The 14118-nt window shown below is 47.0% G+C and overlaps 1 protein-coding gene across 3 annotated transcripts in view; it reads right to left on the bottom strand.

Moving 5' to 3' along the window:
- Window positions 1–13877, bottom strand: part of LRP5 (LDL receptor related protein 5) — a 118264-nt gene extending 104387 nt beyond the window's left edge. For 2 of the 3 annotated variants that reach the window (XM_072337472.1, XM_072337473.1), the window contains exon 1: window positions 13202–13377. In XM_072337472.1, coding sequence (XP_072193573.1) covers window positions 13202–13289 — 88 coding nt within the window. In that variant the 5' untranslated portion in view covers window positions 13290–13377. Of the gene's footprint in view, window positions 1–13201; window positions 13378–13773 lie in introns of those variants that run through there. The other variant, XM_072337475.1, reaches the window with a different exon arrangement.
- Between the last annotated feature and the right edge of the window lie 241 nt (window positions 13878–14118).

Genomic DNA, 14118 nt, shown 5'->3' with positions numbered 1-14118 from the left:
TGGCCTGGGTTGAAAAGGACCGCAATGATCATCTAATTTCAAGCCCCCTACTATGTGCAGGGTCACCAACCACCATAGCAGGCTGCCCAGAGCCACATCCAGCCTGGACTTGAATGCCTCCAGGGATGGGGCATCCACAACCTCCTTGGGCAACCTGTTCCAGTGCATCACCACCCTATGTGTGGAAAAACTAAATAAATAATACATAAAAATATATAAATAAATACAAATATACAATAAGGTGCTCACTAATTACAGCATTACATTCCCTCCCTTATAAAACCCTGCAAAACCCCAAAATGCCTTGTATGTTCCTACATATAGACAAATACATACTTGCATGCATGAGTAGACACACGCTTAATATGGTAATAAGACCTGACATCAAATGACACCTAACATTTCTTAAGGCTACTTAAGCCTTCAAACCAAAAGTTTCATCTCACGCAGTAATTGTCCAGGCACACCACAGAACAACACAACATCAAAGAGGAAAGCAACTATCTACTCCTGCATAACAGCTAAATCCATACAATTAACCCCCTGTAACATCACTCCGTAAATGCAAACACATGCTCCGCTGTGTTCTTCAGAAGATCCTCCAAGATGCCATTCTTGCCTCTAATGAGGTGCAGAACAAACAATTAAAGACTTGCAAAAAATAACACATTGAGTTTAGAATTTAAGAAAAAGCCAACACGGAACAGAGAACAAAACAACACAGGCTGTGTAACATCTGAATGGCGTGGAAACATGTGGCATTGCCCTTCCTTCAAAGTTCAGCATGTCACACCCATTAAACCATTCGTCTTGCAGCATCACAATTTTATTGGACTACCAAAAATTGATTTCAGTCATACTTTGCTCCATATCATGAAGAAGTCTTCCCCACCTCCCCTCCCCCCCACAAACACCCCTGATGCCCTGAAGGAATTCATTTGCTGACTGCCATCAGCAGGCAGGTGTCTGGCCACTCCCAGGAAAGCAGGGCTGATGACATGGGATGGCTCCCCAGACAACCGCCATCACCTTGAACATCCCCCACTTCTCCTTTGACACCCACAGCATGGGATATCCCTTCATTCAGCCTGGATCAGCGGTCCTGGCTGTCTTCCATCCCAGAATCATCCTTGGCCCTGTGTAAGCCCTGCTCTGCAACAACTAAAACATCACCGTGCTATCACAACTATGTTCACAAAGGATCCCAAGCCCAGCACCATACCAGGTACTAAGAAGAAAATTAACTCGATCCCAGACAACACTAGGACAAATACACACAGCTGTCGTTGCGGCTGAATCACTTTTCACCCAGTAGCTCTCCTTCCCCAGCTGTACGTAATGCTATCATGCTTTTGTAAACCAAGACAGGAAAACAATTTGGTTGCGGAAAGAAGGAGGAGGGGAAGAAAAATAGGGAAAAAAATAAAATAAAATAAAAAATAAAAAGAAAAAAAAATCCAGCAAGGAAAAACCACCCCACAAAACAAAAGGTAATGTCTGTAATGGGAGGAGGTAACTCTCAGCCCAACCCCGGAGGGGGGGGGGGGGGGGAAGCAACCCTTGTATAGCATTTAAGAAGAAGCAACAGGAGAACTACCTGCTGCATGCATTTAAATCTGCAGTCGGACTCCAGGGAAGAAGAAAAAACTTAATTAAAATCTAAACTGTAACTTGCAGATAAACCAGATTCTGGGCTATTTGGGGTTTGCATGTAAAGTTCTCTGTGCAATTCAAATAGAGCCGTTTTTGCTGTTGCCAATTTTACAACTGTATGGAAAACTGTCCTTTGAAGTTGCTGATGGACAAGTTTCAGGGATTCTTGTTTGTTTAGAGATCAGTTTTTAACGTGAATTTACCACTGTCAGAACCAGAAAATTTCATGTTGTTTCAGACACAGAGAAGCATTTTGAAACATGACTGCCTCAGCAACGCACCACTGACACCAGCTCACTGAGTCAGTGAGCTGAGACACCATGCATACCAATAATTAATAAATAAGGAGTACCTGTCTTCCTAATTCAGTTCTTTCGTTCTGAAATTGAGCTTGGATAGCTCAAGCAGCTAGAGCTTTAAATGACAGAAACAGATTGTCAAGCACACTAAGCAAACACAACTTACCCAAATACTCACAGTAATCAGTTCCCAGTGTCCAGCTGATGTTTAAATAAGAAAATAACCCTGCAAAGTCCACTCCTTTACATAAACAGCCAGTGCTAGTTCAGACATTATAATAACAAACTGGTGCTAAAGCTTCTTTTTACAATCTTAAGTGCGTGCGCGTAATGCTTACCCACCTCCTACTGAGCTCAACTGCTTTATTCTTGCATACCAACACTCCAATTAAAACATGTCATCAAAATTCTCCTTCCTGGACAACTCCTAGAGATTGTTACAGAGCTCAGTAAGTTGCTTCTGCCTCACAATGAAGCAGCAGACAAGCTATACAGGACAAAGCATTGAATACAGCTGTAATGCAGAGCACAGCAGCTGACAAGGTGCATTTTCACCCCTGCAACCTCTCCACACACCTGTTGATGCCTGAGACTCCAGAAAACTTGCAGAAGTATTTCATAAGCGCCAGCAGGTATACGGCCTCCAAACTGCCATGAAGTTTTACTGAAGCAATGATGAGGTCCTGTCAACACAGCAGTCTGCAGTAGCAATGGCAGCCACACAACATGGAAGAAAGACATGGAGTCATTTTGGCTTCCAACACAGAGCATAACCAAACAATTGCAGTTAGTGTCTCAAAGTGAGCACTGGAAAAGAAGTGTAAAGCAGCTTCCTCTCCGTTAATAGCTGCGGAATTGCAATAAAGACAAGCAACTGAAATTCAAGAACAGCAGAATCTGCAAGAACAAATTCCTGCCACACACTGGTTCACTCCTCTGAGTGTACCCGTCCTGCCACATGGGCTGCAAAAACAAGCATTACTTTCCCTGTTGTCCATTCAAGTAGTCCTTCCTCCACAATGACAAAGCGTCATACCCAAGAAACATGTGGAGAAGGCCCCCTTCCCACACGGCCTCAGAGATGTTCTTGTAAGCCCTTGTCTATGTGTTCAGAGAAGAAATACAGGATCCCTCAGAAACCAGCATTATTGCACAATAAGATCCTAAAAGGCTGTCAACAAGCGTATGAACAAATGTTATGTTATAAACAACCATGCTAGTCAAGGAGTTTACAACACGATGGGACAAGAAGATATTCAAACTGAATATGCTGAGCCTGTTATACAGTCCTAGCTCCTATACTTGGAAACAAGCTCCAAGCCTAATGCTGGGAAAGAATTACAGTCAAATATTTCAGAACAGATCTTTGTGTGGAAACCATTCTAAAATAAGAGCGCTCCTGAGAGAGTTCCTCTGGAATAGCTGCTCAATTTTGAATTCATATTCCAGCTTGGACAAGGCAAGTTTTGTTCCCTAATAAAAGCCTCAGAATCCATACAAGAAAGGTGATATAAACAGGTCCCGAGAACATTCCTCAAACACCCCCAGAATTGCACCTTCTTCAAAAAGGAACCTCCTGCCTTGCGCGTCCCTATGATATCAACCCAATGGAATCTAAGAGTCAAAAAAAGCCCAAACTGACCAGCACCAATATCTCCCAGCTGCCTTATGGCTGGGATTGGCAGCCTGTACACATGCTTTTTCCCTGCATAGGAGCTACAGTCCCAAGGAGCAAGAGTGGCTTGAGGAGCTGGGTCAGCTGCATCAAGAACGTAACGGCGCTCCACATCCTCCCTCACCGCACACAGACTTCCTCAGGAAAAATAAACAAACAAGAAACCAACCAGAAAGGACTCAGAATACGCAAGAGGAGGCGAGAAGCCAAAGCTCATGAAGACCCCCGGCCATTATTCAGCTAAAACAAGTCACCAGCATCATTCCCCACATGCAATAAGCTCTGGTTGGCCGACTCCTGCCTCTGAGGACCAGCGCCAGATGTGCTCCATCTCTTGATGCCAGCAGTTCCACACCCTGGGGAGCAGCAGCCAGAGTTATTTTCCATGAGCTGTAATTATTATAGCAGGATGGAGAAGGGCTGCATGTGTTGAGGTGATAATCCCCAAGGTAAATGAATCCTGGATCACTTAAATCTGTTCAATGACAATGAAGACATTAACATAGACCAGGCAAGTTGAGAGGTGACTTGGAACAAGTCACAAACACAGCACTCCTACCTACTCATCTTCTCTCCACTGTGAGAGAGTCTGAGAGCCAAACAGCAGCCCTCAAACACCAGCTATGCTGCAGCTGCTCCAGATTCACCAAGTCTGTTGGAGCAGACACCATTGGCAGAAGCCCACGCTGACAGGACAGCAAGCTGGCTCTTAGAGCTGCCAGGAAAAGGAGGGTGGTGGTTCTCTGTCTTGGTGTTTTTTTTTTTCCTTCCATTCAGTGATGTTGTCTCATCATCCTGCTCAGAGAAGTAACCCAGCAAGTTTCCAAGAGCTCTCTTGACCACTGTTTTTAATTACCCACCTACACACATTACAGCCTTTAGCAATCGTGGTTCTTCAGACAGTGGGAAAATAGCAGAAACCAAGCAGGTAGAAAGAAAGATAATACAGCAGAGCCCTGCCTAGAACAGCTTACAGGCTGAGAAGAAACGCTACCAACACTAGAGAAAGACACACCATGCAAGAATGATAAAATAAGGAGTTTGGAAAGTGATAGTTATGCAAGATTAAAGATTTAGCTGTACAAACCTCATCATGCATGCCATTTTAGTTAATAAAACACGCATCTTCCTGCCTTTTCCGGGATACTTTACCTACAGTTCTGCTGGTGTGCGGCCTCATTTTCTTGTAATGAAACACCATGCAGTGACAGAGAAATACAATGCAGTCTAATAGCGCGGGTTTATTGCCAGAAGGTTATTTAAAAAGCATATGTATAGGAAAAGGCAACTCTGAGGAGCTTCTTGTGTAAAACACTCCAAGATGTGTTCAGAGAGATCATCCATATATCACTGTCACCTTTCCTCAGACGCAAAGCTGGAGTTCACAGACCACAGCTGCAACACCAAGAACAAAACCAGGCTTGCTGAGTTGCAGCCCAATACCAAGTGACTGCAAAACTTTCCTTCTTAAAATTATATATACAGATATGGAGGTGAAGTCTGTGCAAAAAGCAGGGGGGTTATTTTATTTTATCCTCCCCCCCCCCCCCCCCGAAATGGGAGGCTATTCAGTAATACAACCACTGGAATGAATGAAGAAAACAGAGCAGGAGAAACTGGTTAACCAAGTATTTAAGCACATAAGAACACACATACATATTATATCCACACTCACACATACACACGCACAGACATATATGGCATATATCCCCTTCTCAAACATCTCACACCCTTCCCCATGCACATACTTCAGCATGAGCCAGCCAGGGCCTCACAAGAGATTTCTTCTGCCAGTGTCAGCACTTCTCTGAACTATGAGCAAATCCGTCTCTGCCCTGGGGAATTGAGTTATCTGGTAGCACATTTAAACTCAGAGCAACTACCAGTCACTAAATAAAGCCCTGGCATTTTCCAGGCCTCTGGCTCAGGCAAAATGTATTCACTTTCCATAAATGTCTGGAAGGCTGTTTAAAGCAGTGAAATCTGCAAACAGCAGAATGACCTCAGCATTAACAGACACCCAGCACATGGATTTTGTCACAACCATTCAAGATTCATTCTAGCAGAAGGACTACAGCCTCCCAACTCCAGCAAACGCGGTGCCTTCTGTTGCCTTCGTAGCAGACAGGAAGCCCAAAAGCAGCTAAACTAACTAGACAGCCAACCCTCTGCCCTTTAAAGAAAAGATCTTCTCAGACAGGTATCACTTCCAGTTGCAGTCTAACAGTAACAACCAGTGGAAATGACCAGGGCCAAGAAAACACTTCAGACAGAAAATTAATCACCTGTACCACATTTTTGGCCACAAAACTGGCTATGAACAGACAGAATTTCTCTGAAAACGTTCACCATCTGCAGTACCTGTTTGTCAGAGTTTATTAGGTAGCAAAGACCAGGCAGCACACCTCAACCACTCACTAAGCGTCAAGCACACAATTCAAAGTTCAGCTGGCACAGAACCACAGAACGGCCCTGGTTAGAAGGGACCTTAAAGATCTTTGAGCTCCAACCCCTGCCATGGGCACAGGTTTCATCTGTAGGCACAACAGAGCTCACTGCAGTCAATTGTCTGCAACCATGACGTAACCCCTCCAGAATACTGGATCTACTCCATTCAAAAGATGAAAAAAAAACATATCCAGGAATATTTCCTAGCTCCTTACGGCACGAGGGTTTCTTCTAGCAGTTGGCATGAGGGGGGGGGAAAGGGGTTTATCAAGAACACACAAGGGGAGATGAAGATCCAGGTCCGTACAGGTTTTGAGGCAGGCCAAAGGCAAAGACTCCTGCATCAGCCACACCTCCCTGAATCTCACTGTGCCCAAATGGGCCCAGATGTTTTAACTATTTCTGCGTATGCACGTTCCAGAGCTCCCACACCTGCAAAGTGAGTTTAAGCACAAGGATAAGTCACAGCCTTAACTTAATCCAGATAGAAAAAGCAAGCTGTTCAATCCCCGACAGACAAAAACTCTCCACAGCACACATTTCTTTAACTCAACTACTGAAGACGCAGAAAATGTACAGACTTCTTTTAATCACCCACAGCTGCATACAGCTTCCAAACAGACTGCTACCCACCTGCATTTCATCCCACTGGCTCTCACTTGAGGCTGTGACCACTACTGCAGCACTTTAGTTTGCCTTCGTAGGTCTTGCAAAGGTGCATCCAGGTAAGCCATCAACAGCTTTCTGGTGTTAATGCATTTTTTCCATTAAATGATAATAATAAAAAATTAAATGTGTACTTCAAGCACATGTTGGGGAAACAAATCAAAAGCAAGACGAGGACTATCTCTATAAGAGAAATTACATCAGAATTCATTCCTACCACCAGGCAACTCTAACATGAGCTCCTTGGTTGTTCTAGAATTAGGAGTAAAGTTATGTAAATTAAAGCTCCTCTAAACCCAGGCAAAACGTGCACAACATACAGTGTGACAGAGATGGATTTAACACTGCTAATCTAAGGTTCAGTGCTTAAAGGTGAAACCGTCTGTAAAACAAAGGATTCATTCTGAGATTTAAAATGTGCTGCTACTTCGTAGACTTCTTCAAGCATTCTGGCTTTCCCATTAAGCTACAAGCACTAAGAAAGAATATTAGGTATGTCATTCAGACATCCCCTGTAGTTACACATCAGACAGCAAAGCTCTTCGCCTTCCATTTGTTCTCTTTCTTGAATTATTCACTCGTCATCCCAAAGCCAAGCTCTTGCTTCACTTCTTTCATAATGAAACAAAAAACTAATACACACACACTTCTAATCCACAATCTGAACCCAGCAAGTTTGCTGAAGAAGCGCATCTTCCTCTTACAGTATCACCTAGAGAAAACGGAATGGCAGAAATGGGGCAGGAAGTGCAGCTCCCAGGGACAGAAGTTTGAGGCCAGGATACCTGATGCTCAGGCTAACTAGAAGCAATACAAGCCCAGCAAAGGCATTCTGTCTCAGTTGATCCACACGCTGTCAGCTGGTCTCATTCAAGTATCCCCCTCAATATACAATGGCACCACAAGAAGAAACTCAGCTTCCACACAGTCACACTTTATAGTAAGAAGTTTTGCATAAAAAGTAGCACTTAATTACATTTCTTTTAAACATTTTCCCTACTCTGAAGTCCAGTCGGGACAGTTTTAATTTGAAAAGGCAGAACAGAATGTGTCAGTGCAAAATGAAAGCCAAGTAAAGAACAAGCACTGGGCAAAGCACGAGTGAGCCCAAAATCCAGGCAAAACTGAAACCTGTGCAGAAGGGATGCTGAGTTACTGACAAGGATTTAGGTGGGCCACTGCTGTTAGGTGTAACTCGCGCCTAAGTGAAAACCAGTAACGTATGACTGAAGACACATTCTCAACTCCAAAATGACCCCTCAAAAATACTTAGGTTACAGCAGCACTGTTTTCTTGCATTCTCCACTCCTTCTCCCCTTGGTGTAGTTACAACAGCACAGAACAGCGGAAAAGAAAATGCACTTCTACAAGACACTGTTGCAGCAACACTATCCAATTCCCAAACACAAGCCAAGAAATCAACTCAGCAGGTCCTCTCAATCAGCAAATTTTCCTCATCAGCTGAGAGGTGTAGAAACACCAAGCAGACAAAGCCCGCTTCACACGCTCCAGCTTCGTTAACTCTTCAACACCACAGAAAGAAGAAGTCAAGCTTCTGTCTTCACTTGTAGCATTCTCCTCCTTCAGATCTGTCCAATTCTTGCAGGCTGAGCATCCAGAGTCCATCAGTGCTAATTTATCACCTTTGTTATCACATGTAATAAGCCACTTGTAAAAAGGAGGTTTAAATTAACACAACATTAATTTCTCAGTCATGTTGCATTCCATTAAAGTCAACACACACTCACGAGAACCTAAAGAAAGGGCAAGAGAGAAACTCTGAAATCTCCATGCTCCTTGTGGGTTACTTTCAGTCCGGGCTAGTCAGTGATTTTATGAAGCCATCATCACAAATTTCTGGTGACCACTGAGCCAAATGGAGAAACCTCAAAGAGCCTCCCCAAGTAACCAAGCACCTGCCACCCCAGGCAAACCTCAAACCAATGGGAGCCATCTGGGAACAAAAGGAAGAGAACCCCCACATTAGGATGGCTTCACTTTCATAGGGCAGAACCTGGCCTTTAACAGGAACTCACAAGAAAAGTCTGAGGGGAAAAAAAAAAGACTATTCAAAACGACCTAAAACACTTCAGAAACCCAAAAGAGTTAAGGAGTATTCAACATCTTTTACTATTAAGCAAGGGTACTTTTAAACACACATACCACATTCAATGGTCTCAGACCATTCACAGCTGCACCAGGAAGTTCTTACTGCACGTGCTATCAGTGCTGTCCACTGCAATAAACCTTCGTACTCTGAAATGAAGCAATAATGTAGCTGATGCTCTTTGATATATTCCTGTAGGCCTGCTCCCTTGAAGCTAATGTAACGTAACACGCTCACCTAATGTATTTATTGGCTTACAAGTGGGTTTGATTGCTTTAACTCTTATCATCCAGAGCAAACTAACCAATTTAAACCAGGCATGTGTCAATTTACTGGTGTCCTTGCAGAAGTCATCCGTGGATGTAACATTAGTCCAAAACAACCACTTTGCATTAATACAAAGCAGCCACCTCACATGTGCCTGCGCTGACTGACAAAGCACAAGACAAGAAAAAGCAAAGGAAACAACAGCTAAACTAAAACCCCTGCTCATTACCCAGACCCTCAGCACCCAGCACTCATTCCTGGAACTCCCTGGAACTTCTCAGTAGAATCCTGTGGCTTGACTGACATTTCCCGTCTATTCTTTAGAGAACAGAAACCACCGAGATGAAGCTCTGGTGAGTTCCCCATTCTAAGTTTTCCAAGCACAAGAAGGAACCAAAAGAATTGTTGGCACATACACTCCTAACAAAAAAAGCTGTATGGAACAATGCTCTCTTTGGGGCATACTTCCAGTTTTCTCTCCTCCTCTCACTACAACCATTTGATCTGCCACAACCTCAGAATCTGCTCAGAATATCCTTTGACACTATCATGACGTTTTCCATGGCCTAACTTGACAAGCGCAGGGCTCTCCAGAAGCATTTCCCAGCTCACAACGCCCAGCTGGCACATCTCTGACTTCTCTGGAACATCCCAAGTGCCCAAGCAGCGCGTGGCTCAGGCCAGCCAGCATCCCCACAGCCAACACTGTCACAACTGGTCATGAATTGTCCACGTGTCTCATAACGAAGAGCAGTAAAGTCACCTACAATGTGCAGCTTCTTCCTAACACCGGGTTTCAACTCAGTGGCTGCTCCCTACCCTGGGCAGACAGGTTGCCTTCGTACCATATGCTACACATACCAAAAATACAGACATAATGCGAAAATAAACAAACCAAACTGCTGCCATTAAAGCTGTTTCTGATTTATTATTATTATTTATACTTTCGATTTTGCATTACTGGCTGAATAGAAGCGAATTCACATTGGACTCCCTTGTGAGGCTCATTTGTAAGCCATGTGAGCGTTCATTCCAGGAGAGGTTTTGTAACATTTATTTGTTGTTACAGACAGACCTTACCATAACAAGTTCTCAGAAACAATCTGTGTTTGTTACAAGTCACCCTGGCTTGCATTATCCAAGAAACAAGCAGGACAGAAAAAAAATCACCGCTGGAACGACACCAAGGCCTATTTTACTATTACATTATAAGTGAGAACAATCATAAAATAAAAGTTAAAGAAGCTGAGGAAAAAAAAACAAAAACAAAACAAAACAAAACACGCACAACTTTTAAAATAGCAAAAAGGCAATGATGGAATTCACACTGGGCTACTGCTGAAATATATTCACGCTCTTCTGAAGTATTGACCTTATGTGTCCGACTGATGCATTCATTATGTAAACACCTACCCTGAGAATACATTTAAAGTGCTCAGACTCAGCAAATGAGTTCAGACACCACACCTGAATGAGGCTGAAAGCCTTCGTCTGGAGACAGAGCAGCCAGCACTAAGAAAATATGAGCTTAAACTTCGTGGTAAGCCTGAAGCTCCGGTGTTGCCTCTCTAGCCCAGAGGACCGACCTGTGCCCGTGACTTGCGCTGTGCTGGCAGCGGTTACCAGAAGAGCTCCCTGAGCCAATGAAGGACTGACTGAAGCGGCACTGAAGTCATAGGGACTCCCACACAGCACATTCCCTCGTCACCAAATTAAGCACGTGTTCCATCTTGCTACATTCCACACTCAGGCACAGTGAGAAGTTTCATCAGTTTTAGATTATCTCAAGAAAAACAGTATGAATTAAAAGCCATTGTAAGGGCTGCGCTCAAGTGCATTTTTTATTTCACTGTGCACCCCAAGCTCCAAGCTTCTGTCATGATCCTGCACACTCCTCTGTTCAGCTGTCTTTATCCTGCACGTCTCGGTATCGGGCAAATCATCATCCCATTAAAGCAAATCACCATCTCCCAGTACAGCACACCACAGGCAGCAGCTAACCGAGCTCCGGTGAATTTAAGAGCAATTCTTGCTGAAGGTAACGTTTTAACGAGAGTTATTTCAAACGCTTCTACTTTTTAAGAGCCAGACATAAAACATCTGCTATACAGCATTAAGCACTTAAATATTTTCAGACAAAAATACACCCTTGCCACAGTTCCTGAGTAACTCTCAGAGGCAGAGAGCCCTCCCTCCACAGAAGCAGCAAGTGCAGCAAATTGCCCTGTCTCACCTCCAGGTCAGTGCAATGTACATCTCACAGAGGTTTATCGTTATTCCAAGACGCATTAATAAAACCAACTCCTGCCACGACCACATACAGAGCAAGGACACTGCTCGATAGTAAAGTTATTTCACGGCCAAAGCATTCCAAATCCACTCTACCAAGCTGAAGCTTCAACACCGGAGAAATTCCAGCACATTCCCAATCCTGCTGATCTATTTACATACTTGTGAGATAAGCACATCAAAATACTTCTGAGAGGTAAAAGCCCCTTAAAGTCAGGCATCCCCTCACAGGGCCGGAGAGCTGGAAGCAGGAGCCTCCTCAGCACACTCACAGCTGCTCTGCCCCACGTGCACCGAGCACGCTCATCCCTGGTGCTCACAGCTTCATGAACAAGTCTGGAAGGCAGCAACTCAGCTCCATGATAACAAAAGTGATGCCTCTACAATGAGATGAATCAAATTCATCCTCCAAGTTACAACTTAACGTCACCGTGAATTGCGTTACACTTTTACCCTAAGACTATTAAAAGTTCTCTCCTTAATAAAGAAGAACCAAAGAGTTGCATGAGTTGGAAGGGACCCTTAAAGGCCATCTGGTCCAACTCTGCGGCAATGAGCAGGGACACCTACACTAGATCAGGTGTTCAGAGCCTGTCCTGTCTGACCTTGGCTGTCCCCAGGCACGGGGCATCCAGCACCTCTATGGGCAACTGCCCTTATTGTAAAAACTTTCTTATATCCAGTCAAAGGCCAGTTTAAAGGCATTTGTAAGACCAGCAAGTAAACGTGTAGCAGCTGCGAGGAACACCGTGAGCTCCTCACCCTCCACATAAAACAGCTGTGAGTTCACTTCTTTAAGCTGCATAGCTTAACTCACTCAAGTCTGAACACCTTCACACCGACACGAGTGCTCGGAATGGAACGAATCTCACTTTGGGTTTTCTGAAACTACTTGGCAAGACAGGGGTTAGTGTTAGGAGAAGGGGCATTCCGAGATGGACACCTTCCTCACGTAAACAGGACGGAACGAGCAAAACCTAACACACACCTACATGGACTCACAACTAAAAATAGAGAGCGGCGATGCCAGCAGCCAGAGCTCCCGTTCCCAATGACAGCGTTAATAACTGCGGCCGCTTCGGAAAGGTGGGTGGCCCAATAACCGAGGCCCCGGGGTGCCGTTCTGCCCAACTCGGCCGCGCCGCCGACTTTTCCCAGCCGGCCGGGAAAGCCCCGCAGCGAGACGCAGCGCCCAGCCGGAGCCCCGCACGTGCGGCGCGCAGCCCCGCGGAGCCCAGCGCCCGCCCGCCGCCCACGGCCCTCAGACGGAGCCCGACCGCGCGGGGGGGGGGGGGGGGGGGCTCTCGCCGTTCCCCCACCCCCCTCCGCAGCCTCGTCGAGCCTCGGATTCCGCCCGTGAGCGACACCCGACACCAGCTCCTCCAAACCCCGCAGAAATCCGGGACCGCGGAAGCGCGGCGCGGGGGAGGGGGGGGTGGGAACGCGCACACGACTTTTGTCTCTCTTTTGCAACCGGACGCGGCCACCGAGAGTCCCCCCTCCGCAGCCCGGTCCCCGGGGGAAGCAGCCCCGCGAGGAGGGGACGGGAGGCCTCTGCGTGCGGCGGGGCCCCCCGCGCTCCGGGCCGGGCTGCGGGTGCACACACTCCGCCTCCCCGCCCTCCCGCAGCCGCTCCCGGGGAGCCCCGCTCTGCCCGTCCCGTCCATGTGCGCGTCTCGCCCCGGCGGAGTTCTGGGGAAGTTTCTCCAAACTCCGCCAACAAAAGGGGCAGAAGCTCCCTCCGCCGTTTCCCCCCACTCCTTCCCCGCCCCCCCTTTCCCTTCCCGCGGCACTCACCCCCGGCCGAGCCCGGCTCGCAGCGCAGCACCGAGGCGGCCAGGAGCCGCAGCAGCAGCAGCAGCGGGAGCGGCGGCGCCGCCTCCATGTTGTGCCGCAGCAGCAGCTGCCGGAGCGGAGCCCGCCGAGCGTCTCAGGCAGGTTCCATGCTCGGGGCGCTGCGCTCGGCGGAGAGGGAGGCGGGAAGGGGGAGGTGCCGCGGCCGGCCCTCCTCCTCCTCCTCCTCCTCCTCCTCCTCCGCCTGCTCCCCCCCAACACCCTCCCCGAAGGGGGCTGGGATCCTCCCGCTCGCGCCGCGGCCCGGGGAGGAGCCGTGCTCCCGCACAGGCCCGCGCCGTGCACCTGGCGGGCAGCGGCGGTTCGGCTCGAGCCGGGTTGCCTCGCGCTGTCTGCAGACTTTGGTCTGTTGACGAAGCGCTCGGGGTTGTTTTTTTTCCTTCTTTTCCTGCAACAGTCACCCGGAGCGCGAGGGGGCACGAGAAGGGGAGGACGAGAGAGAAGGGGAGGACGAGAGCGCTCACTGTGTGTTTACAAAGAAACTACTTGTGCCTCTGCACTGAGTGTGCGCGTACCTGCTGCTTCACACAGGAAGAACGGCAGCTGTTTTCTTCCCAGGTGGGGGTTTTCCTTCACCTTCCTCTTCCCAGCAATGCAAGCGTCTCCTCGCGGTGCTCTGTGCTTGCATCACAAAGAACGTCACTTTGCAGCAGCACTTCAGTTGCCTTTTCCCCATCAGACACGCAGCCTGTTGATACAAGTACATTAGTGGTGAGAAACGGGCAGAAGCTGCTCTGTGACATGAGGCCTTGGATGCCATACCAGGCACCGAGCTGTGCCACCTGCCGCCCAGACATCCCACATCTTCCTCATACCCAGCTACCACAAACACCTCAGCAGCAGGGATGGAGTCTCCATTT

Source organism: Excalfactoria chinensis, chromosome 5 (genome assembly GCF_039878825.1).
Source record: "Excalfactoria chinensis isolate bCotChi1 chromosome 5, bCotChi1.hap2, whole genome shotgun sequence".
NCBI classification, from domain to species: domain Eukaryota; kingdom Metazoa; phylum Chordata; class Aves; order Galliformes; family Phasianidae; genus Excalfactoria; species Excalfactoria chinensis.
Note: the sequence above shows the minus strand (reverse complement) of the source record. Positions and strands in the feature narration are given on the sequence as shown.